Source organism: Anoplopoma fimbria, chromosome 17, assembly GCF_027596085.1.
Source record: "Anoplopoma fimbria isolate UVic2021 breed Golden Eagle Sablefish chromosome 17, Afim_UVic_2022, whole genome shotgun sequence".
Classification (NCBI taxonomy): Eukaryota; Metazoa; Chordata; class Actinopteri; order Perciformes; family Anoplopomatidae; genus Anoplopoma; species Anoplopoma fimbria.
The window spans coordinates 14,706,931-14,733,342 of record NC_072465.1 but is presented as its reverse complement, the minus strand read 5'-3'; the positions used below and the strand labels follow the sequence as shown (position 1 = coordinate 14,733,342).

At 41.0% G+C, this 26,412-nt stretch overlaps 1 protein-coding gene across 1 annotated transcript in view; it reads left to right on the top strand.

Annotated features, from left to right (window-relative positions):
• Nucleotides 1-308: 308 nt before the first annotated feature.
• The window catches only part of LOC129106293 (guanine nucleotide-binding protein G(i) subunit alpha-2-like), a 53,320-nt gene continuing 27,216 nt past the window's right edge, over nt 309-26,412 (top strand). The window contains exon 1 of the mRNA XM_054617677.1: nt 309-1,142. Coding sequence (XP_054473652.1) covers nt 1,025-1,142 — 118 coding nt within the window. The 5' untranslated portion in view covers nt 309-1,024. The remainder of the gene's footprint in view (nt 1,143-26,412) is intronic.

Below are 26,412 nucleotides of genomic sequence, written 5' to 3'. Positions count from 1 at the left end.
TGAACAGTAGGCTGTAAAAATGGGGAAATCCTCAGGTACACTGGTTAATCATGCTAGCTTTTAACCAACACTTTAGGCTATTCAAAAAAAATAAAACAAAAAACACTTCTTATCTCTCTTCTCGTCAACTGCTGTATCACACAAACGCAAGATTGTTTAATTCATATGAAGCTGCAAGGCTGCGCTTCAATGGAACGCCACCCCACCTTTGACTACATTTCCCATGAAGCACTTGGAGTGGGCGGTTCTTTGTCCCTTTTCTGCTGAGGGGGTTGGCCCTGCTGCTGTAGAGTTGGGAGGTGACTGCGCTGTCTCGCTGTTTGTGTCGGGCGGAGGGGAACTTCACGGCGGCTACGGGTGTGGCTTCAAACGTAATAAATCTCAACGCGGGGAAAGAATGCGTAACAGCAAAAGGGATTAAAAACACCCCAAAGAGATACAGCAGCGAAGATACACATCCTCTGAAACGCGGTCAGTGTGTGTGTGAGTGTGTGTTGGCCTCAGTGGCAGCAGGAGTCCCTGTGTTCCGTTCTCAACAGCTGGAATACTTTTTTTTTTTTTTTTTTTTTTTTGCTGAACTTCGTGGCTCGTTTTCGTGTCTTTAAATCTTCTTTAATGGTCCGCTGTAGGAACTACCGCATTCAGTAAAAGTCAACCGTGCACAAAAAAAAAAAGTTTTCGTTGTTCTCGTTCTCCGGACAACTTCTCCATTCTCTCAAGAAGAAACAACCCCCACAAATGCTGGACAGCTGACTGAATAACCAAAGAGTGTTTGGGCATTTCAAAGGTTAGAAACTCCAAGTTCACATCGCAGGAGGAAACAATCTATGACCGTCGTTCCCTCTCGCGGGTGAACAGACTCCGTCACGTTTTTGTCGCCACTCATCAAAAAAAGGGGAAGTCATTTTGCTCAACTTCAACCCTTGTTTTTTTTTGGACACAGCCATTAAATCAATCTATTTTATTTTTTTCTTGGTGATATTTCCCCCACTAAGCAGCAGTCCTGAAGCGCGCACTAGGAACCATGGGTTGTACAGTTAGTCAGGAAGATAAAGCCGCGGCCGAGAGGTCTAAAATGATTGATAAAAACCTGAGAGAAGATGGAGAGAAGGCGGCCAGAGAAGTGAAACTGCTGCTGCTGGGTGAGTAGACTGTCACGACACCACATTAATGTCTACAGACTCATTGTGCAACAGCATGAAAACACCTGATCTGTTTCTACCAAATATGACACATGAGCACATCAGACAAAAAAAAAGTCCAAGAGTAAGTAACGTTGCAAACAAAAAAAAAAATTGTCCTTGAAATGTGGTTTTCATTTACATACTGTACATTATTTAAATGGGTTTACACCAGAACTCTTTGAGTGTTAAATCGACCTCCTTAAGAGACAAACGTGGCAGAAAAAATAAATAAAAAAGGCAGTTTGTCATGTGAACGTGACCTTCCACTGCCCAAGTACAGATGTTAAAAGTAGCATGTCTTGGTACCCTTTGCCTTCCTTCTAGGCTCTGCTTTGAGATAAACCTATGTGCTTTATTGAGTATGTTTTGTAAGGTTTGGAGTTGAAACAGCACTCTGGAACACCTGTCCCCCGTCCAGCGGTAAATAAAAGAAGCGTGTTGAATGCTAAACCCTGGATGTTGAGTGAGAGATCAGAGCGGAGTGTCTGATTTCTTTTGACAGGGCGGTCAAAAATAGGCAGTCTTACATTTGCAGTGGTTTCCTCCCACCAGGACTGGGTCTGAGGGGTCAAACATGACAGGGTCTGGTTGATAATGAGTGGGCTGTTATTTGGACAGGGGGTGAACAGCCCTGACTGTTCCCAGCAGTGGCCAGAGCTCACACACATAAACACAAAACAACTATTTTTAATTACTGCTTGGTAGCAAAGAGAGACTGACACGTTCCCAGGCTTTTAAATGTCTCCCTGGTTCCTTTAACTTTCTGCTTTCTGAATGCAACATAACGCTACTTGACATATATTCCTTTTGTCTAGAAAAGTCCTTTAATATTGAAGCCATACTGAAATCCTGTTTTATCTCCCACATGCTTATCCATTTCAAGCATTTTAAGCATTTTATTTCCCTATACCATTATCTACTGCCTGCTTTTTTATGGAGCAAGGTACCACTTAGATTTAAAACCTTACTTGATATGCAGCTGACATGCAGAAAGAAAGTAGCAAGTCTCATTGGCTGCTGTTAAATAACTAATACTTTTTATGTATTAAAAGTTGAAATCATAAAACGCCTGCATATGATGTGTTTTATCTCACACCCATCGATTCACACTGTGGAAGTTACTGTTATTACTGCTTCAAGGGAGTGAATGCAAGTTTGAGAGAGTCATTTTGTAAAGATAGACTCTGATTTTATTGAAGATTTTATTGTGATTTTACTGATATTGATGCGGTGAGCAGAGAAATCGGAGGCAATTAATAAAAAAAAAAAAAGATAAATTAAAATTAAAATAAATTAAAAGAATTACACTTGAAATATTATTATTATTTTTGCAGCACTCTCAAAAATACTCTCCTTTCTATAGCCTGTATACATCTGAAGTAGTTTGGTTATTAAGGTCGAGGTTGGGCATGCATTTTTGTGACAGATTGGTGATCACAGAATCAGAAAATTGATTTGTCATCTTCTTTCCTGACAGAAAACAGGAAATTCTGCATACACTGAGGGGGAGCCCATACTGTGTTTTTCTCCCCTGGGTCTTTGAAGAGGCGGCTGGTTGTTAAGTTGTGCCCCTGGTTGGAAGGCTAATTACATACTCTGCTCTGTACAGCAGGTCTCATATCAGTAATTACCATCCGGCGCAGTGTGTGAGGGTTGAGAGGAATTATAGGAGAGGTCTGAATCTGAACCGAGGGTTTGTGAATTTGTGCGTAAAAGCTCACGTCATGCAAGCAAGACTTCTGTCCCTTCTGTCCTTGCATGCAAAGGCTGCATCGGGATATAACCTGCAAACTCTTTTGGACGATTTCTGGTCTTTGAAAAGTGAAAATCTTAATTCTAGTTTGGCAATGAATACATGCAGTTAATTCCTTTAAGAGCTGAACAGGATTCAGTTGATTCCCTACTCCGTTACAGTCAAAGAGAGTGTTGGAGTGCAGGATCTTTTAACCTGGAAAATGTAATCCATTGAATAATGGATTTTGTAGTTGTAGCTGAAACCATGATCTATCCAGCATTATGTGTGATAGAGGTGTGACATCCTTCCAGAGGCGCTACATCACGCCTCCAGGTATGCTTTTAGGCACTCCAATCTGCTGCCATGGTATCTGTTGAAACAGCTGAGAAAAAGTCTCCCTGTTACTATGTGTCCACACCAGGAAACCGTCTGTTCTGTCTATCCAATGAACATATTTTGTACATTGTAATCGCATGTCCCTCCTAAAGCAAACTCTTGAGACTCTTGAGACAAGGTGTGGAGGTTGAAGGATGCCTGTTTCTACTGAAATGATGGATGTTTTTTTGAATCAACTCTGAACCACTTCCTTCCTTCAACAAGCAGCGGAAGTATAACCATGAAAAGCTTAATAGAAATGTTCACACTACCTGGTGTAAATGAACACATGTAACTGATTTCCATCGTTCCAAACTTCTTTTCTCTAATGCCTTACCCTAAAAGAAGGCTATATTAGATTGCTTTGTCTTGTTAGATTTCCCCAGAGAAAGTCATTAGTTAATGTAGCGTAGAGGACTTCATACCGTTGGGGCTTAAGCCTTCATTAACAGGAAGCACTCATTCACAGGCTTCCCTGCTGATTCTGCTCTTTGATTGATATTTAATCTCCTCCCCTGTCCACAATAAAACATTCTCCCCTCACTTAAGTTGATTTTTCTATTCTTTGGCTTACCAGCTTTTTTTTTTTTTTTCTTCAGCTCAGCACAAAAGAGAAGTTCCTATTGGCGGCCAAACTGTAAGAACAGCAGCCTAGGAGTAGGAAATATCTCTGCATAATTTAGCCCCACAACACACACACACACACACACACACACACACACACACACACACACACACACACACACACACACACACACACACACACACACACACACACACACACACACTTCTGTGTTAATTGTACATAAACACATTGGCTCAGAGGCTTGATAGGCAATGCTGTTATGTAAATATGCTGGCATACTGAATCCATGCATGCATGCTGCCTTTGGGCACAGTAAACCTGAATATAAAGACATTTTACTAAAAACATCTTGGATATGTGTGCACATTAAAGAAGCATGCAGCACAAATGTGTAGTGGAATACTCCCCCCCACCCCCACCCCCACCCACAGTTGTAAGTTGTACAGGGTAGAGGTGATAAGGATAATAAAGACAGTCTTATCAGGCTGTGGTAAAAAAAAAAGATGCTGATCATGTTCTTAGAGGAGATATAACTTGGTCTATTTTAAGTCTCCACAACAACCAGTGTGCCAGCACTGTTATTCATTTCCATTGAGGACGTTGGAGGTGTTGTTCTTTTCTAGCAGACATTATAGACTCAGTTCATGACTTGGTCGTTTGCTTCTGTGTTGAACTGGCTTGGATTCCATTACAGAGTCCCTCGTGGTCACTGCAGTGCGGATGCCACATGTAACGAGGTAAAACTGAAATACTGTTTAGCCTGCAGCTAGTTTAATTCGTGATCAAAGCGTCGAATGGTTAGCCTAAACCGAAGGTTGCACCCACATTACATTGCTCTTGCCACAGAATGAGAGAGGTGCCGTTAATGTTTTCAGGCTAAGAATATTGTTGTGGTGTTCAGAGGGGATGTGAAGAGAAGCTTGTATAACTGTAACACCGTCACCTTGACTGTTTTTACATAAAGACTTGGATCTTTATTATGAACTGGCATTGAATTGGTTTAACCACCTCAGAAAGGAAGAACACATGATATGAAACCAGTCGTTTTCACTTCCTCTTTTATCTCAGCTCTCTGCAGTGTGCGTGAGGAAGTTTGCTCTTTAATCTGCATACTTTGCTAAAGCCTTCATAAGGGAAGTATACAGGGAAAGAACTCCCAAAGAACGCTGAAGCAGTTTTTTTTGGTCGATGTGGGCTCCAACAAAAAATCTGGGTAATACCTAAATAGTGGATTTATGATATTCATTGTTTTATTGGCTAGAAAACCAGAAAAACTATCAAATACTTGCAGTGAAAATTATAAAGTGAGTGCCATACAGATTCCAAAAAAGTCAAAAGTAGTTAGCCAATGCGATCATGGCATATTATAACTACCAGTTTTAAACACCTGCTGATTGTTTCTAGGACATTTATACTATATGCTTTTCATATCAGCAGCATGAGGTGTCTGTAATAGTAAGAGCTGTCTGGCCTTTATCCAGCGTTCCCATCACTTAAGGCATTATTTAAACCTTATACACTACCTTTACACTTAATATATGTTGCATGGGCCTTATCAAAATAATGCACATATTTAGGTTAAAAAGGAAATATAGGAAGTATCAGCAGTGTTAACATTACTAAATGCATAGCCTTAAATAGAACCTAAATGTATATTGTTACATTGTGTTAAAGTGAATGTTATGTTCTTTAAGGTTTGATCCATTGCTGACAATAAAGCAACGTTGCAGTGCAGCACTAACAATACTTACATTTAGGAGTTGCAACAATTTTTATTTCTCTCCATTTGTGTCACAAATGAATTACCCAGGAAGCTTTTATCTCGTCTTGCAGAGAGTGATCACATCACACCTGTCAGTGAATCTTCTGCTGGGAAAATAATTGAAGGATATCTTTTCATTGCTGTTTTTTCAAAGGCTCAGACGGTAATGTTACTCACGACACCACGTCAGTTTATCTCCTTTTAGAATCCTTATTTTTTTTATTTATGTATTATACATTTTTGTATTTTATTTCCTCTTTTTTTGCAATGAAAGGGCACAGCCAGACACCCTAGGGTGACATTTTAGCTCATCTTATTTTATTAGGGTTGTAACCACCGCTACACATCTTCAAAGGCAGTTAACTCCCGTGAGTTCCAGTAGAACAAACAGTTACCTTCATCTCTCTTCAACGCTTTGTTTAGGTAACCTTCTCAAAGCTTAGTGCTGCAGACTCAGTATTGATCAGAGAGAGAGAGAGAGAGAGAGAGGCCTCTATCGACAAGCCCAGCCCCTGCTACCGTTCGTGAAAGCTAACAAGCAGTGTGTGAGCTGGGAAACCTGAGCTATAGCTCCGGTGGTAGTCTGGTTAGACAGGCAGGGAGCTAAGGCCTCTCTCTGATCTGATCCTGTCATTATCACTTTGCCAGTTGGTGATTAGAGGTGTTTGACTGGTCTGCAAAACTCTGGAAAGCTGCTCCTGTCAGGCCCAACTCCTTCTCCATTTCCTCTTTATACCTCTCCAGGTTGAGGGGCTGCGATCAGAACCACCGTGGAATTGAAACATAACACGAGTGAAACGTTTTAAATGAGGTTGCAGTATTTCTCTGAAAAAAATCACGCACATTGTAGCCCAAAGTGAAGTCTCCAAAATAGTCACCTGTTTACTGTATATAGTCATGTTTGATGACAACACAAGGTGACCTGTTCTACTGCTGGTCAGCCCTGTGCGGTCGGTGCTGCATAGACACCGAGATCCTCCCTCTTATTAAAGTCAGTGTCTGAGTTTTAGTGGGTGTAATTACTGCAGGCTGATTATAGAGACCTGGGTTTCTCTGGAGAACCAGAGTCAGACTGACCCGTTCCTCCGGTATAAACCGCTCCATGTCTGGATGCTTCCACTACCCCAAGAAATCTGTTCTGAACATCAGCTACTTAGCGCCTGCATTGTAACTGATATTTACAAAAAGGACAATCGGCAAAAAAAGCGCCAATTCTGTAAGTTTTATCAAATGAACTTCACCCTCTATGTTTTTTTTTTTTTTTTTGGGTGACTTGACCGTGTTTACTCAACAGTCTGCACCACAGTGCTGCCCAATTAGCTGTATGACGCACTGGACAGCAGATCTGTGAGTGTGTGTGTGTGAAGGGGCAGAATATCCTGCAATTACAGAGAGAGCTCCTCAGATAAAGCCTGCTCCTGCAGACTGTGTGTCTCGGTGCGAGTCCACAGGGACGAGGCTGCACTATCCTCTCTGCTCTGGAGACACTGATAGCTTAGAAAATCCTCCACCCATACCTCAAATCTTACCTCCACAGGGCAACACATCTGTGATGCTTTATACCCTCCATTATTTATTGAGGAAAGGCAGTTTGTCTCCTTGGTTCTGGTCACCACAGGGTGTGGAGAGGTTTGACATAGGACCAGATCACAAGCCCTATTCTCTGCACACACCCTTTACCTCCGATAATGTGTGTAGAAGGAGGGAAGTAGGTACTGCAGCGGACACAGGAACTGTTGCAAAATGAAAAGCTCTAAGTGAGAGGCAGAAGGACATGGGCTCAAATACAAAATGTACCAATGAGTTCTCTTCATGTCCTTTTTTTTAAAGGAAGTTCACCCAAATTACAAAGTGTGTTCCCCGTCAATCATAAGGGTCTGCAGCCATGCAGATATATTTTGGCTTTACTTCTAGAGCCAGCCCAGTACACTGAATGTGAATGTGCAATTCCTTTTTGCTGCTCAAAGAACTCAAACATTAGTCATTTTGTTTTGCCAGAATGTATTTTATTGTTGTTTTTTTTTTCTACCAAAGAAACAAAAAAAACATTGACTGTCGTTACCCAGAGCTATCCCGAGTAACGAGGACAGGATTAGATAACATGCTGCTGATGAGCTTTTTAAAAGACCACATTTTAACAATGTGAGTACAACAAACAAAGTTGTATTCACCTCCATTGTATCGGGGTGGATGCAGTACTGTCAGTCGTGGAGGTCTGAAAACCTAGGTGAATAAATCCAAATGTATCTGCATGACTGGATACTACTAGGGGCAAGAGAATATGCTTTTTTTGTATTTTGGATTAACTGACCTGCTAATGCACTTCAGTGCGTATTCTGGCTTTCTTCCATATTTTGCCCCAGGGCCTGAAAAACCTTTTTATTTTCCAGTTTCAAGCCAAACTTGATTGCCATTATTCTGTAAAGTCCATATAGTGTTCCCTGTTGTGTTGCTTATTTTGCGAGGTTCCTGAAAAAACACACTTCACTCCCCAGGTTCATGACCCCCCCCATAGCAACACCAGAAATGTCAAAGTTCACTACTTTATTTTGCTTACATTTCCAAGTGCCCTTGGGGAACGGGGGTGGGGGCTTTTTTTTGTCTGACCATTTCTTTTAAACACACATACAGAAAACCATTATCCCCTCTCTCCCCTCCCACAATCCATTTCCTTCTTCTTGCCATTATAGGAAATGAGCTCACTTCACTTCCCCTCCATTCGCATCGGGTTATCCTGTCATTTTTCTGCACTGGAAGGGCCGGTGCTCCTGGGCTTCCCTCGGGAGGCCAGCTGGCACTCTCAGCTTTATGCCTGTATGTATATGTTGAAACCAGCTAAAGCACACCTAAACAGACAAATGTCACAATAAGAAAATAGCTCTCAGTTCTCAATGGAGGCGGTGACTCTTTGGTACATTTTACCCCAGCAATCGTGGAGAATTGGGCAGTACTACTATGGGGGCTGAGGTGGAGATAAAAAGACGAAAGAGAGGAGGAATTTAATTGGCGACATAATCCGAGTAGAAAAGCTCATAAGATAATAAGTAAGGATGGAAGCAGAGGGTGGGAGATTGAGCATGTATGATCAGCTGGGAGGCTTAACTCAACCAAAAATATCACTGCTGAACTTCACAGGAGTTCACAGAAGTGTTATAAAAAATATCAAGGTATTGATACATATCTATACTGGACAATTGAAACCAATTTTAAAACTCATTTTTCACATTATTGATACAAAGGTACCTGCCCCGCTTTCTGCTCTCTCGTCTCTCCAACAGCGAGTTCACACACACACACACACACACACACACACACACACACACACACACACACACACACACACACACACACACACACACAGAATCTAGAATTGTATGCCCTTAAGGTTGTGTCAATTTTTGTGTGGTATTGAAAATGGTATTGAATATTGACATTTTTCAAGACATTGTATCCAAGTTAGAAATCCCATTACTGTGAAAACACCAAGTCTCAGTGCAGTGAGTGCACTCTGTGGTTTGTTCGCTCAGTCCCTTCATCTCTTCTTTATTATCGCTGCTGTTCAAATGTGTTCTAGGTGGTTTGAGAAAACTTGGAAGGAAGAACAAAAAGAGTGCAGAAAGAGAAACAAAGGCCGGCAGTTTCTGGCTGACGAGAGATTCTATCTTGAAAAACGTCAACCGCTCTGTGTTTTTGTACCGAGTGACAAGTGTGCCGCCGCAGAGATGTGAAATGGGTGACGTAGTGACGCCGTCAGAAAGCAGACATCAGAAGAAAGGGGAGGTGTCAGTCTCCCAGAGGTACAGGAAGCAGTGGGGAACTGCTCGCTATCTCTTCCATCAGTGTGCTCTTCTTCACGTCTGTAAAGTGTTCCTGGTTTCACCCGGGACCTCACTTGATCCGTCACACTCTTCTGGCTTTCAGCTGTTTCTGGATTCTGCATTGGTTTATCAGTGAAGAAAGGGCCTTAACATAACTTGAGCAGCAGGGGCCCATGTGAAGGGGATGGATGGTGGGAATAGTTAAAATGTCACACTGGGTGAGGGTATGTTTTTTTTTTTCCCCCCAGGGGGATCAGGGTGTTAATGTTGTGACGGCTGCAATGTGTTACTGTGATTTAAAGCTTGATGTAATGCAGTAGTGTTGTCTGTCCTCAGCTCCCCACTATCTGACAGCCGGACTAATGGACGCTTTTTTACAGCCGATGTCATCAAACTTAACAAAAGCATGTTGGCAATGGACGTTGGGGTTTGCCCCAGCCATCTAGACGAGTTAGCATGCTTTAATCATTGAACTGAAACTGTTAACAGGATCAAAGTGTCCGTTTGTTACATGTTCGGTTGTCCGAATCAATATTCCAACAGTGGACTCAAGTTCTACAGAATATCGACAGGATCACGACCGTTTCAAAGTGCTCAACGTGTTGACTCGCGACTTTCCGCCGATGCTTCCGAGGTTGCTGGAAGTAGCTTGTGTAAATAGTTGGTGTAGATAATAAACACGGATGAGTATGCATTTCAAATTGATTGGAGGCTTTTACGAGGACGCTTACATGTTCTGTTGGTGTTTTCAACAGCCGCTGTAACCACGAGCAACCGCAGAACGCATTTTGATGAGAGTCACCAGTTAACACGGTCACTAACTAAAACACCAGCAGCGTCAATGGCTGCCACCTATTAGACCTGTTGGCTACCACTGGACTGATCAAAAAAAAGCTTGTGTTTGTAGGGCCCATTTTTGATACATGTATATATCTGACCATTAAATATTGGGCCACTTGCTAATAGCACCCTAAGCCCTAGCATAGCTTGACAAGCTATTGCAAACCTAAACTAAACCTAATGCTTTGCTGTGATTTTTGATTTGAAGGTCCCCATGACTTTTTGAAAAAAAATAAACTTCAATGAGATCCGTATATTCAAAACAACATTTATATATTTTCTATCTAAATCTCAACGATTACAAACCCAAAATTAAGTTAACAACTGACATGTTTTAGGTTACTGAAATTTAACCAGACTGTTGAAATGCCCATGTGGTTTGGGGTTGTGGAAAGGCGCTACCAGTTTCTTCTAACTCTGTTTCTGCTTTACAGTCTTGGACATAAATATACTGGATCACCACAGTCACATTATAGCCTTTCATAATCAATGAAATTGATTCGGTGTCAGCAGGCCACTGCGTTATTTTTTTCATCATCTCCTGCCGTCCCCACCATCGCAGCCCAAACACCCGAGCCACATTTGAAAGAATGATTGATTTGGTGTGAATGCAGTCTTAGTACTCTGGGGCCTGGCACGCTCTCTGAATGTATTTTTCCCATTTCTCCAGTTACACTTGGAGCTGAATAACCTCACCGATATTAATGGCACCAAAATAATCAAGTCGTGCTGTGAAATCGATTCATGCCAAAAAATTAGACTTGGGTTTCGAAGGAAATTAATGTCTTTGTGACAAATGACTTAGTTTCAAAAACACTGTGTTCACATTCCAAAACCAATCAGAGCTTCCTTCTGTTGTACACATTATGATCCACCGTGGGCCAAAGCCATTTCATGGTTATCAAATATAAATGGCACACATGGAGGAGAAATTGAGACCATAACCATCTTTTTAGATCATTGTCAGCACTGGTTCTCCTCATATTTCTGAAGATAAATAAAAGTTACTAATTATAATTTTGTTGTACTTTAAACACACTAAAGTCAGCAGTGTCTATGTCCCATTTCAAATCACTCAATGCAACTTTTTTTTCTTTTCTTTCGCTGCCATGTTGAGATCTCTCTGTCTCTCTCTTTTACCATTTTTGATCATGGTTGTTAACTGCGTTGCAGATGGAATTGATGTCATTTCCTGTCACGCTCCCCAATCTGTAACTTCCTCTTTCAGCTGGCTGCATGTAAAAGAGAAGTAGATGTGAGTCTTTTGTTCGGCTGGTTGAGGAAACCAGCACACCCATCCTGTGGCAGTTCTCTGGTTCTGATCCTCAGACTGTGGGCTCCACTGTCTGTCATACAACAATGAAGCCCTTAAACACGTCTGATATAAAAATAAAATAAAAAATATTGCATTTAAAATCTCTGTGCCGATATAAAAAGGAAAGCAGTTGCCCTTCTTCTTTCCCCTCCACTTGTTCTCTTAAAATGACGGCAGTGTCTCTCAACATGCCATATGTTCTTCACACCTCTTAATTGGCCAATAGCATGTTTTGTCTGCTAGAGTTTAAAAAAAAAGGTGTTAGCTGTGATAGTTTGAGACAGTTATAACTCCTATTTGAGACATAATACTCAGTCACCATTGTTATTTGCTCAAACACACCCCTCAAGCTAAGAGGCTTTTGGAAAAAATGTAGCAGAGCCATTAAATATGTTTTGGTGTGTTTTGTTTTCCACCTAATAAAAAAACAAAAAAAACTCTTAAAGCCGCAGGGCATAATGGAGAAATGTGTGTGTGGCCCCATACCAAGCTCTACAACTTAAAATAAAGATCCTTGTCAACACAGGCTGGGTTGTTACACTTGTGCTTTGTTAGTGTGTATTATGGAGGGCTTTCTTGTGGCGTACAGTTTGGCATGCTGAAGATGGGCTGACATTCCCTCAAATTCGATGAACAAACTAATGTTAACTCAACTTAAAACCATTGCAAAAAAACGTTTCAGGAGAAATATGACCACCAGGCTGAGAGTTCCTCTGTGCCTTTGTGATGAAAAGGTGATTTATTAGTTTAGCATGTCAAAGCATGCTGCTGTGTCTCCTCCCCACAGAGACTCTGGATGTGAAAACAATATACAAATAGAACAGTTGTATTCAAAGCAAGTGGTCTAAATGGTTATTTATAAAATGTCAGTAAAATAAGCAGTGGGCATTATGCCCATGTCTTGTATTAGAATGACATAGAAAATAATATACAGTGTTTCAAATAAGTGAAAAACTAATGTTATTACAATCACAAGGGTGTTTGGTGTCAGAAATATTGTCAACAGCATTTCAGTCCACCAAACAATACAAACTCACACACAAGCAACACCTGGCTATTAATGGCAAATTTGGGCAGAAGTGAGATAGGGTGGGGTTTAGGAACGGCTTTTTGCTTTCATCACCTGAGTTTTCAACTTCAAAGGAATGGGGAGAAAATGCTGACTCGGCTCAAGAGATTATGTCCTCCAGGAAGGCTTTAATCAGACCTGCTGGCAACCTGGGAGCTGTTTTTACCTTGCTGCTGTGTGTGTGTGTGTGTGTGTGTGTGTGTGTGTGTGTGTGTGTGTGTGTGTGTGTGTGTGTGTGTGTGTGTGTGTGTGTGTGTGTGTGTGTGTGTGTGTGTGTGTGTGTGTGTGTGTGTGTGTGTGTGTGTGTGTGTGTGTGTGTGTGTGTGTGTGTGTGTGTCTCATGATACCAGAACCACAGTTCATGCTGCAGCTGATTTATGGTGACAAAAAAGTATGTGCGACCTGTAGTGTGAACATATGCTGCAGTTGTTTGTATGGGTGCTTAAAGCAAGGAAATAACCGTATTGCACTGCTAGTGAAAATAACTTCAAACCCCAAGGCTAAGTGCCACCCTGACTAGCCTGTGTTTTTGGTTGTTCTGTTGCAAACTAATGACTTGGAGGTAAAAGATAACATAACTGGGAAATTCCCATGGGCAAATTGTTTATTGGTTCCTTTCAAACGAGCTGGTTTCCATGAAAGAATTTCACCGATATGTTAACATGAGTCAGTGGAAACAAGGTTTCATTCCCTCACTTATGATATACCAACATGCAGCAAATCACTTGTTCTATTTTTATAGGAGGTTAAGAATTCTATCATAAAAATTAGATTCAGCTTTGCGCTGTAAATCCCTTTTAAAATGATTAACTGTTCCTCAATCCCCACTTTTACATCATTCCTTCTTTTCCATTTTAATGTCGACTCTGGATGTTACTCCAGTTTAATAGTTTCAACTTCAATTTCTCAATTGCAACAACAGTGCCAATGGCTCTAGGAGCTGTGTGCCTTCCATTCCTACTGCAGTTTTCTAACGTCAGAGAGCCGGAGGTTAGGAAAACTAATAGCTAGAGCACAAGATGGTCTCATCCACATTATTAAGAATTCCTTTCCACACACAGGAGTAGTTGGTTTTGGTTCAAATGATGCTTGTGTGCGTGTTATCATTAAAATTACACTCAACTTCAGCCAAGGAGGTATAAGGGAGTGTGTGCCCAACATTTGGAGTGTGCACGATGTTGCAGAGAAAGGAGCAAGAGAGAGAAAACGGGTAACAGAGAAAAGTCATTTACGGAGACACACTTCTCCCTGCTTCAAACGTAAACAACCACATTGGCTGACTAACAAGGAATTTTTGAGATAACTCTGAAGCTAGATATGGCCTGAAGCACAAGTTCATAAAAATCATAATAGCATGCTACCCAATCCCTTTTTATGACCCTTTATTTCCATGTTTGACCTTTGAACCTTTGGGATGAGGCTTGTAGCGACAGTACTTAGAGAATGGCTAGATAATGAAAAGGGGCAGTGACAGGATACAAAAGAATGAGAAATCAGAAAGATTTCACTTCAGTAGAGTTGACAGATCGGTCACTTAAGTATTGTGCCTTAAAACTATTTTGGGAGCTTTACTTACACTACATTTCTGAGGGAACCATTGTACTTTTTACTATATTTTAGCTACATTTATCTGATAAATAGAGCTACTTTGTAGATTAAGATTATACATGCAAGACATACAATAAGCAATTGAGAGTTAAAACAACCCAACAGTAAATGTATTGATACGACTTGTCTCCTTACCTACAAACCTCAAATACTGCTTACATGTTGGCAACAATAATGTGAATCTATGACTAATACTTCAGAGTGAGTACTTAACAATGAAGCACTGGCTCTCAAGACCATTAAACTAGCAAAATAAAATGATTAAAATTGGCAGAAAAAAAGAACCATGGCTGTACTCAGCCAATCGCCGATAGCTGATATATTTGTCCAATCGCCCAACCCTAGTACCAAAGTTACACATTGTATTGTTTTTTTCCCCACTGCAGCTCTGGGGCAAAGTTAGATGCGATCACATTCAGTTCAGTCCAGCACCAAATATGCAACACTTTCAGAAACATACTTCACTTGTTAAGTATTAAGTTACAGTCTGGTTATTATATTTATTTGTGTTGTTTCCTTGTCTGTATCCTTGCAGCTTTCCTTATTAATATTTCTGTGTGCCAAGTCTACAAGCTGATGTCAGATACACTTATCATTTTGTATAATGATTCCTCTGCCCTTGCCTTCGTCTCAGAGTAACACGCATGGCCATTTTAGGCAACAACTCTCTGTTAAGGTGACCTCAGTGTCAGAGCCCCACTGATGCCCTGTGGGAATAATACAACCATAATTACCATTTAAGTCACTGGAAGTATTTGCCTCTTACACTTGAATATGGCTTAACGATTAGCTTAGTTTTGTTTTTTCAGAGTTGGAGCTTAGCTCTGAATTAGACTGAATTAGTTTTTTGTTTTTTTTATTGCTCTGGCACAAATCCTAGTAAAAGCACATTTCTGTTCAGTGCTCACTCAGAAAGTAAACCTCCTGTTAGTGTTGCTGGTATTGTAGCTTATTATGTAGCTGGTGGATTTATTGTAATAGGAAAATCAGTTATTTCAGATATACTACTTTATACTGCAGTGCAGCGCTCCACGAATGATCTAAACAACCAGTTTTCACTGCCGCCCTGAGAGAGAGAGAGGGGGGGGGGGGGGGGGGTTTACAGCAAGGACAAGAGAAGGGTGATGTAGGGAAAGAGGTTATAGGTTAGCAAACTGAAAGAAAGTAGTGAAAGCGGGGGGGCCGTGTAGCTGTAAAGCAAAAGCCTGGAGCGGGAGCAGAGTAGGGTGCAGCTGAGCCTCTGGCGGGGACACATCACTGAGGGCTTTATTGTGATTTGTAATTATGTGGTTTTCTGTGGGGCCTCAGTTTGGTGCACTCCCACACTGAGGCTCTTTTTAGCCAGGGAATACTGAGTAGGAGAACAGAGAGAGGGTGGGGTCCGGGTCACTGTTAACTATTTCTGTTAAACCAAGAATGAACAGACCCGGCTGGCGCTCCACTGGAGTACAGCCCTGCAAAACGCTGTGACTCAGAAAGGTATATATTTAAATTCAGACTTAACTTGTTGGAAAAAGGATCAGCTTTCATTTTTTTTCTTGCCGTTTCTTTTCTGGGATCAATGTGTGGGTGGTTAGTAAGATGTTTGAATTGGACAACTGTGCATTTGTACAATCACCAAAAAGGAAACAATAAATTACAAATGTGCATGACCAGACAACCTGAATATAAAAGATGGGCATGTGCACCTTGTTCCGTTACTGACAACAGCTGATATGTTTATAAAAAGAAAGACAACAGGTAAGTGTTAAAAACGGACACAGCAATGAAGTGTACCACAATCAGTCCACAGGTTTGTGAAGCTGTCTGATACGGTGTCATTTACCTTAACAACCCATTGACACAGTACAATTAGAGCAAATGATAGACTGTACATTACTGATGATCATGCTCCAGGCCAGAAATAGGGCTGGGCGATATGGCCAAAATCTTCAATAACGACATAGGTCACGATATAGCATGTTTTCTGGTAATTCAGTAAATAGTCCATATGAAGAAACCTAAGCCTATTTTTATTAGGTCCTCTAAATATTCGACAAATGAAAATAACTGAGTATTTTCTCATTTAATTAAGAACTGCAGTGCAAAATAACGATAACCGTTCCAAGAAAATGATAGAGAAAAAAAGATTAAAATATTTCCAGCTTTAAACTGACTATGTTTACATACATGCACACACATACAGAGTAATCCGATTAAGACACTTGTTTGTTTTAATTACACTGGGGTATTCCCATAAGCAGAATTCTTATCAATTAAGAAGTGTGTGCATGTTATTTTCAATTAAGATGATGCAAATGTGAATCACGATATGTCAACAGAAGATTTCATCACGATATGATTCCATTAGAAGACAATGAATAATCGTATTGAATTATTGCTCAGTCTTAGCCAGGACCTTATATTGTTTCGTAAAGGGTTAAATTACTGGTATGGATTATAAATGTTCCCAAACTTTGTCTTGCTTATTCTCCTTTCCACTGTGATGTTTTACCCTTGATCTGTCTGCACCACAGCAATGTGTGATGCAAACACAAGCTACAGTAGATTATGGTGGGCAGCACGTTATGGAAATATCTTCATTGATGTGCTGTTTATTGTATTGTGAGATTACAACAAGCTGGTAGAGTTTGCAGAGCTGTCAGCCCGTTTACTGATTGCGTATGAGAGAAAGTGGTCGGCTCTGGATTGAGCTCAGCTTTCTCCAGTCGTGTGCTGACTCTAAGATCTGAATCCTTATACTTGGCAGCCTCATGAGGCTGACAGAGGATCCCTTTATGTAGATGTGGAGGAAAAGGACAAATGGGCTGCAGTGTGTGGAACAAACAAAAAAAGAAAAACCCCACAAAGATAAAAAAGAGATGGTAAGTCACCAATTTAGGTGTCTTCCAACCGAAACCAGCATGAAAAGCTATGAAAGGAATAATGGAGCGTGGTGTGAAGGAAGGAGCTTGAGGGGAGAGCAGAGGCGATAACAAAGTGTTGGAGTGTTGGATTGCTGCGCTGCATGTTTTGCTGTCAGTCACTGCCTGAGCTGTGCCAGTTAAGTTGAAGAGAGCTGACAGCTGGACTGAGATGATTTTGAAAACAGGGCAGGAGCTCAGCTTTAATTGTTGTGCCTGCTAAGCCCGAGATTTAACACTCCAGTCCGCATATCTTAAAAAGCCTGCGGTGTTTGTCGTTGTAGTTTGTTTGAAGGCTGGAAGCTGAGTGTTTTCAACAGTAAATACTTTTAAAGAACTGTTCATAGTTTTTACGTTTTTTTAGTCTAACGTGCTGTGTGTGGACGGTGACTCAAAGCCTTTCTTTCTATCTGCTTATTGATCAGTCTTCTCTCAGTCTGCCCTTAAAAGCAGACTGAGCCAAAGGCAGAAGGCCATGCATTGACTCAAAGCTGCCCACAAAAGCTTCCAGTTACAGAATGGTTGATTTCCGGTTGATTTCCTGTTTGCTTTCTTCTCTCTCTCTCTTTTTTTTTTTTTTTTTTTTTTTTTTTTGCTTGCACATTCAGGCCTGCAACTCTGTGTGACAAACATGCAAAGAGATAACAGATCAGATTCAAGATGATTTGGTTCCTCATGGCTCAGGTTTCCCCATTCTTTAGCAGCTGCTATGGTAGGCTAAGGCCTGTGGTGAAGAATAAACTGCACCCTCTGCTCAAGTTTGATTAAAGACAGCGGGGCAATGAGGCATTGAGACAATGGAGGATTCTGGGCTGCAGCAGTGTGGAGGACGGCCTCCCTGCTTTCTCTGGTCTAAGGGACCCTAAATACAGCTTTCCTCCTCTTTAAATGAGAACAGTTTTGTTCACAATGTAACTTCTAAATTACAGCCCAGCTCAGCCCAGGCACATGTGTAATCCTGATGTGTGCTACTTTCTGTGTTTTCATTGGCTCAGTGAGCCTCATGTTGTGGTTCAGGAAGAGCAAAGACGACGAAGTTTGGCTTCGCTGTCTGGAGAGCAGAAGGCAGACCGGTGCTTGTTATGAGCTGTAAAGTCTCCAGTTTCAATCTAGTTGTTTTTCTAAGTGTCTAGTTTTAAAGGTAATTTTTGCAGATACACCCTGCAGGATCAAATGATCCAGTGTAGCGTTACGTTCACATGAAAGTTACCTGAGTGAGTTGATGTCGTTACCTTAGAGAGAGGAAGAAACACTCATCAACTTAGGCCATCTGTGTGAGTGTATGAATACAGGCAGAAGGGAACAGGAAAGGCAGGGCCGGGGCGATGCAGCATGTTTCCTGTGAGGCAGGAAGTGAGCAGGGTCAGACCACAGAAGCACTATGAGTTATTGCTCTGAGCTGCTGCTGCCAAAAGCCAAAATAAACAATCCATTCATGCCTCACTCTTCCCTCTGATTTCAAACTTTCACTAATTAGACTACTTTTCAGTTTTGTATTACTGACTACTATAGGGTGAAACTGACATTATAGTCTTTTTTTTTTTTTCTCTTTAGAGCTTAGCAGATTCCTAAATAGCAAAGTAAACACATTGGCCCCTGATCCCTGTACCTGGAAACCCCAGTGTTCACGTTGCTTTTGCCGCAGAAGGCTCCTGAAGGTTACTGTGAGAGAGAAAACGAGCTAATCGAATAAGTAATGCAGTATAAGGGAGGATAGTAGCTCGACATTCGTCTGAGGATCAAACCATGACCTTTTACATGAAAAGAGAGAAGAATTAAAGGAGCAGACGGACGACTCAGCTGTTTGGGTCTAGTCTGTTTATGCTGATATTAATATTGGATTGTTTTTGTGCTTTGTTGCCCTCGTCATTTGTGCAGATGGGAGGGTACTCGACTAACAACCTACTGTTGTGCAACAAACAATTTTACTTTATTAAGAAACCTACCTGCATGAACACCAGAACTGCATCGGCCGTGGACTGTAATACTATATTACAAGATGCCACCAACCATTTCTAAACACATATAGAGACACCCGACATTGTGACAGTCTGATGTGATTTTCTGCTGAACTAAGCTTGATCTCATTTCCCTTTTTAAAATGTGTTGGTGGTGGGCAAATGGACATGGTGTTTCCTCATCTTCTCACTAAAGGTTAAAGTGAAGACAAAAAATGTGGCACCTCAACCGTGACCTACTGAAACATTAGGTATCATTTATTTAACAGGAAAATTAAATCATGAATTGAGTGGGACGGGCTGCCCTTAAATTCACTTTGCCAGAAAATAAATTATTCTCAAACTGAGAGCCGGGGGAGCGTTCACTGGTCATAAATGACTGACCTTGTGGACCATAACAAAAACCTTTTTACACTAAACTCTGTTTTATGACACCGTACAGCAAAATCACAGTGCTGCTTTGTTTTGCTCATTGTAAATCCTTCTCTGTTGTTTTATGATTACCCTGATGTATAGCCGCTATATCCTGACCGATGAATCTCTTACAAAGACATCATGAATTGCACAAATACTTACTATTCAAATGTTCAGCCCCTTAGTTTCTGCTCTCTTTAAAACCATAATTACTATAACCTAGGATAAATTGTAGGCAATTAGCCTACAATGCCTTTCAAATGTAGTGCATTATATTGATAGTCTACATTTAAAACTGGCTGCAAAAAGACTGATAAGCTAGTTCTTCTCAGTCCACTCTTAAGAGACAGAACTGCAGTTTTTTTTTTTTTTTTTTTCGGAAAACAACTAATTATACGGCCTACAGTGACAGAAAATGTGGCACAATAGAGCCAGGAGAAAGAGTTAACAGGCAAACCAATGCATCAACAAAATGAAATGTCCCCTTCTAGATCATACTGAAACGAGGGGTTGGAAGATGGACTTGTTTGGGAAAGAGAGAAGAAAATATCCCCATCCTCTCCCCCAACATCTGCTGTTAGTTTCTAGCAGAGAGAGAGAAAGAATCAACTCTTTGTGGCACCACTCGTTTATTTGAAACCATGCAGTGCATACATATCCCTACTTCTCAGTACAGTTGTCGTGAAAATCTTCCTCAAGAGTTAGAACAATAGAGAACAAAAATGATCCTTCTTCTACTCTAGAATCAGCAGAAACGTGTTAGTTGGCAACTCAACTGTTCTTATGAGGACACGAAACTGAATGACAGATGGGTTCACTCTGCCCCAGATTCTGCCTTCAAGTGCTACACATGATCCGACTACTATTTGGAAGTCAGCAAAAGGACCCCCACCTCTAAACTCGATTTCTGCTGGCACATTTGAACACTTTTTTCTTCATTGTCAGAATGAAAACAAAATCCTTATAACGTGTGTGATCTCTTGTGTCTCATCTCGGTATATTGCACCAATTCCTCATAGAAGTAGCAAAAAAACCGACATAAACGGGCGATGCCTCTCTTCTTTTCCGTCTCCACACATGTCCCCTGCATGCCGAGGGCCACTCAAAGCTTCATCTAACTAGACTGTTGTGCCTGTGCGTCTTCATATGAACATGCATTAATGCAAAATCATCTTGGAAAGTAGAAAGAGCACTCTGTAGAAAAACAATAATGCAGCATTTGGAATCCTTTCTATCCAAGAGTGCAGATTTAACCATGATCTACAACTTGCTGCTCAAAAAGGGGAGACAACTCGCCTCAAAAAGCTTCTAGTTCCTACAATAACATGGTCTTAAGCCATAGCAGTGTATTGACATAACACATATTATTATGTATTCTATCAAACATTAGATCCTGCTGCTGGTAGTGCCTCTTAGTCCAGTATAATGACTTAATATATTAAAATATTTTTTTATCTTGGGTATGTGTTTGTTCATGATAACAGCGTATGTCCCCGTAACCATCATACACAAAGTGTGACAATATTTCTAGACCTGCATTCATTGCCCACCACAAGTTCGGCCCACACACTTCAGAATCCATTCAAATGCGGCCACAGAATAGAATTTTGGAATTGTAAGTTTGATTTATACCTCATTGTCCTGTTCATTTTCATGTAACAATGATTCTGCTTGCAACAGAAGAAAGATCCTTAGAATAAAACCCAAAGTGCCAGTAACAACTGACAGGACTGCATTACACGACATGACCAAATTTGTAGGCAGTAGGAGCATAATAAAGGAAATCCCTCTGGTGGTTTTGAAGGAGATGAAACGAATGAATCCAGCTCCAGTCCTTATCTAAATTCAAAAAACAATGACAGAAAAAGGCACCTCTGAGGAAAAAAATCAGCAAACTTGCTGGTGAAACATGTTGCAACTAGAAAAAAGGAAATCTTTTCGGAATTATACTTTTTAGCAGTATAGGATGTTCTTGACAAACCAAAAACGTTAACACCCAAATTCCTGCAGTACTTTTGATGTCTCTCTTCAGTAGATTATCTCTTACACTGTTCTGACGTTCCTCTCAAAGACAGGAAGTCAAACCTTGATCATGAATGATGTATGTTTACTGGGAGATTTAATGGCCACTTTAACCTCTGAAGCACCATGTCTTCGCACCTCAGATTGACCTCCATGGCAAGTCTGCAGTTTGCTCTGACTTCCTGTAGACGGTGTTAGAAAGAGGAGGGTCATTGAAAAGAAGTCTTTTCTATTTCTTGTTTTTCCTTTGACGTTAACTTCCCCTTAAGCAGTGACCCATCACAGTTTTTGTCCTCTTGAAGGACAAAGGACAGTGAAATTGTAAATGTAAATCGCTTTAGAAAATGAATCATGGTAAAATAATTGCTATATATACTGCCGTTGAGCAGCACACCTAAACCCTAACCTTTCTAGAGCAGGACGTTCCTGCAAACGAAGCGAATCTAACCTGGATAAATACGGGTATAACAAAAAAACAGCAACATGCACTCATTCCTTATCTCCACATTTTGGTTGTGCCATCTCCTGGATGAATTCAGAGGGCCCTGTCGCCAGGCTGCGTTGTCATGGAAATGTTTTCGTTGTTGAGAGTCAACTCTGAGGCTTTGCTTTCAGTCTAACAGTGTTAATGAATTAATCGGCTTTGTCCGGTGATCTCTGACTCCATGTTTGATGTCTTGTGCATGTTGCCTTCAGTGAACTTTAATTGTTAACCTGTGGAAAGGTCCAGATAGCTACGGGGATCAGTGCTCTGGTTTCTATGGCGATTATCACTGGAGCAGAGTGTGTTTTGAAAGCAAACAAGTCTGTTTTGGCACAATAACCGGCTAGGAAGATGTCACTGACAGCAATGAAGGTGACTGTGTTTGCTTGCATGTCTGTTTTTAAAGGGACCTGTTTTTTTGGGTCCTATTTGCATAGTTTTGTCAATGATTCTTATTCTTATTCTTATTATTATGTAGGCTAGTTTGTTCGGAATTAATCAAACTCTCAGACAAAATGACAATAATAGAAGTACTGTTAGGAGAGCTTTTGTTTCTCTGCCATCTCATCTGGTAATATGTCAATTACCCTGGCCTCATTCTGAACCGGATTCACTCCACAGAGCACTTGTCTGTTTGTCTGGTGTGTGTCGATCTCCCACTCTCTCTCTCTCTCTCTCTCTCTCTCTCTCTCACTGAGTCTCTTTTGCTCCCTCTTTTGAGAGTGCGAGGCCGTCGCTCTGGTCAGCTGCAGAGAGAGGAACCTGAAAGGAAGTGGAATAAACAAAAGGAAAGCAGGACAAACAAAGCTGCAACGAGGCTTTGGTAGACATGCCAGTTCAGGGGCAACGTGCGCACACAAAGAGCTTTCTGTGAGAGTGGTGGTGCTCCGTATTCCTAGGAAGTACTCCCTCAGTCACACACCGGCAGGACAACCACACACACAACAATGGTACAAAGAGATAACTTAAGCATACCAAACATAATGTGTTTTTGTGGAATCGTCTCTTACTTTTTGCTGGAAAAGTGATGGAGGTATCTGTAGTCACTACCAGGCTCAGTCCACACTCATCACAAGTAAATGTTTACTGCTAAAAGGACTTTGATTTGAAAATGGAAATACTTAGGTTTCCAAAACAAGCAGTGGCAGTGAGTAGTCCTTTATGGAAGGATTTAAATGTATTTTATATTATTTGTCACACTAGTTGATGATATTTTGATGACATTTGCTTACTCTCTCTACATAACAAGGAGAGCATGATATATAAAACCTTCCAACCCTCTGACTGTGGCTGTGTTCATCTCCTTTCAGCTAATGTATACATCTAAACAGATTCTGAGCTGCAGCTTCTTTCTGTACTTGCACCACAAGGCTACCATAAACATATTACATTAAACATTAACACAAATGACCTGTCCTGAAATTCAGACGAGACTTAAGCGACAGAATTATGGGCTGAGCTTCAGATGTCTGTCGTGATGAGACTTACCAAAATTGTTTGTGCTGGATAGGCAGCTTGCCGCACTGTGTACTTTCTAAAAGTTTGCTCATTTTGTGCTGCACCAGAGAGGTAAACAACTGCTTACTTTTTTTTTAATCTCCCCCCCCCCCCCTCTCAATCCATCTCCTGCATTGCTCTCTTCATAATGGTAGAACAGGGTTCAGTACCAGCAGTGTTCAGTGAAGTGTGGACTGGTACATCGCTTTTTCTCTGCTGATGTATTAGATTTATTGCTTAAAGTGCAAAACCACAGTCCCGCATGCTGTCTCGTGCAACTAAAGGGATACCGGGAATACCTGCATGGATGGGACATTAATTTGGAGAAAAAGCACTGACGGAGACATTTTTCTAATTATAAGTTCCCCAGAAATGCACTTTGTGTTTATTGTAAAGCTGTGCTGAATTGTTGACATACATTTCTTGTACATGCTGCAAAAGGACAGTGTAAGACAAATAACAATAAAGATGGGAGGCTCATGTGCAGTCTCAGTCTGTCCCTTTTATTATGGCACAGTAATGCATGACTTTAGTGAACCATGGGATAGCCGAGTGGCAATGACATCCGGAAAAGGTCAGTTACAGCAGTCAAAGGATGGAGAGAATTCACGAGGCTGTAAAGTGGCGAAGGGTAAAAAAGGTCAGGCAGAAGGAGTATCTGTCGCGCATGAGAAGTGATAAACAACATGATCAGAAAAGTAGATGCAGAGGACACATGTTTACAGTAATAGCACAGTGTGTGTTGAGAAGAGTCAGAGGTAATTGACCCTTGGCTAAACCCCGCCCCCCTCTGCTACTCTGTCAAGCTGTCAGAGCTACCATGGGGCCCACAGTAAATACAAGCACAGTATAAAAGTGAACCACCACATCACCTGGTGATCAAAAACGAAGACAATGAAATTAGGAAAAACTGCGCAGCGTAGAAGTGTTAAAACTAGTTCATGATGGAAGCTCCACAGGTTGGGTTTTTTTTTTACGTAGAAACGTAACCTTTTAGAAAATGTATATCTTATTCCAGCTAGTAACACTATCACACCTGCCCCAGGCACACTTCACCATGACAAGCACAAAATTCATAAAAACCAGCCTGAAAATGAAGAAAACCCACAGACACATTGCATGGCCCTTGTTGGATTTGGCCAATGCTACACTGTGATTGGCTAGTCTGCGTTCGAGGGGCAGGAACATTTGTCTCTATAGGGAGGGTTACGCCCCTAGAGTTTTTGTTTTTTTAAACATAATAATAATTATGATAACAAAAAACTTCCCATAAGGGCACAGGAATCACTCTGTGCTGCTGAAGAACAAGTTGGATCAACTACTTATAATGTTAGCTCTGCGTTGATGCAAATTCAGCAAATTTTGACGAAGAAATCCTTTGACTGGAAGCCTAGCTAAAACTATGTAGCGTGAACCTTTTAAAATACAACTGACGCACTTTCTCTTTAAGAGTTTAACCACATCTTTCTTTTTCAGAGATTGTTTTCTAAACAAACTCACCCGTCGATGGAATTGTGTGATAGCATTATGGATGGATAGCAAGTGTCAGTTTGACATTTGAAACAGAAATAATCGCAACCACACTGTCAAAAAGATTTGGTAAAAGTAAAAAGTGCAACTGTCTTATCAGCTACTAGGTTTGAATGATTGAAAGAGCAAAAGCATCTTAAATGAATCTGCAGAGGAGAGAAACTGGTTTGGGGCCTGTGTAGACTGTGGCACCAGACATCCTCCCTGCTGTTTGTGCTTCATGGTGTCATGCATTGTCTTGATAGTGGACAGCTTAGGGTTGGAACATCCTGTATGCGTGGTGAGCAGGAGGCTATGTCCTCACATGCATGTTTGGTTCCAGTGAACATAGCACAGAACAGGTCATCTCTGAGGCCGAAACATGGTGTCATATGCAAACTTGACCAGTCCGATGGAGCATTTATTTTAAGAATTATTCAGTCCAGTACAGGAGGCTATTTTTAAAGGAAGTCTGCTGATGACGTAAGGTCTTATTTGCTTTATTACTTCATTATCTTTGGCTGATTCTGGCGTTTTTAGATGCATCATGGGCTGTATATCATCTCTGTTAACAGTTATTTCATTATTATAGTTTTGATTCATAAATCTTAACTAGCTTCCATGATGGCAGGAACAGGAGGCAGCTGCTTATTGGTACAATAGACGGTGAATAAGAAGTGGACGTAGTCACCATGACGTCGTCCATCACACAGATCTTTGGTCATTTTGTCCAAAGATCCGGACAAAATGACCGGATCTTTCAGTCCATTTTATAGTCCCCAAAATAAAGGTGTACAGCTATCTGCGTCGGTATCAGACAAATATCAGTATCATTGCATCTCTAGTCAGTACATTGATTTACATCTTGGTGAGCCTCTTTAATGTAATGTACCATAGATTTGCTGGACTGGTAATATTGTGCCAAGTCACAACCTCGAATATCAACAGCACACCCATGATAGAGTTTCCATCATGATTTTAAAAGAAAGAGCACTTTATAAGAACCAGCTTTGAAGAGCTTTTGTTCACCAACTACTCATTTCTTTACTTTTTGTCCAGTAAAATAACATGAGATCTGTGTGAAAGTTGAGACGATTAACTTCCTTAATGCCTTTATGAAGTGACAAGTCAACTCACATTCAAAGCAAGTTTCAGCTTGTGTGCTCTGAGGAAAATGTGTGAACTGTTGAGAAACCTCCCTTTTCAACCCTCCTCTTTTCATTTCCTGTGCATTTATTTTTTGATTGCTATAGCAACGCAGAATTAGAATAAACTTCCTGTCTGTTTCCCGGGGGGTGATTGCGGCCTCTTATGGCACGTATATTTTTCCCTT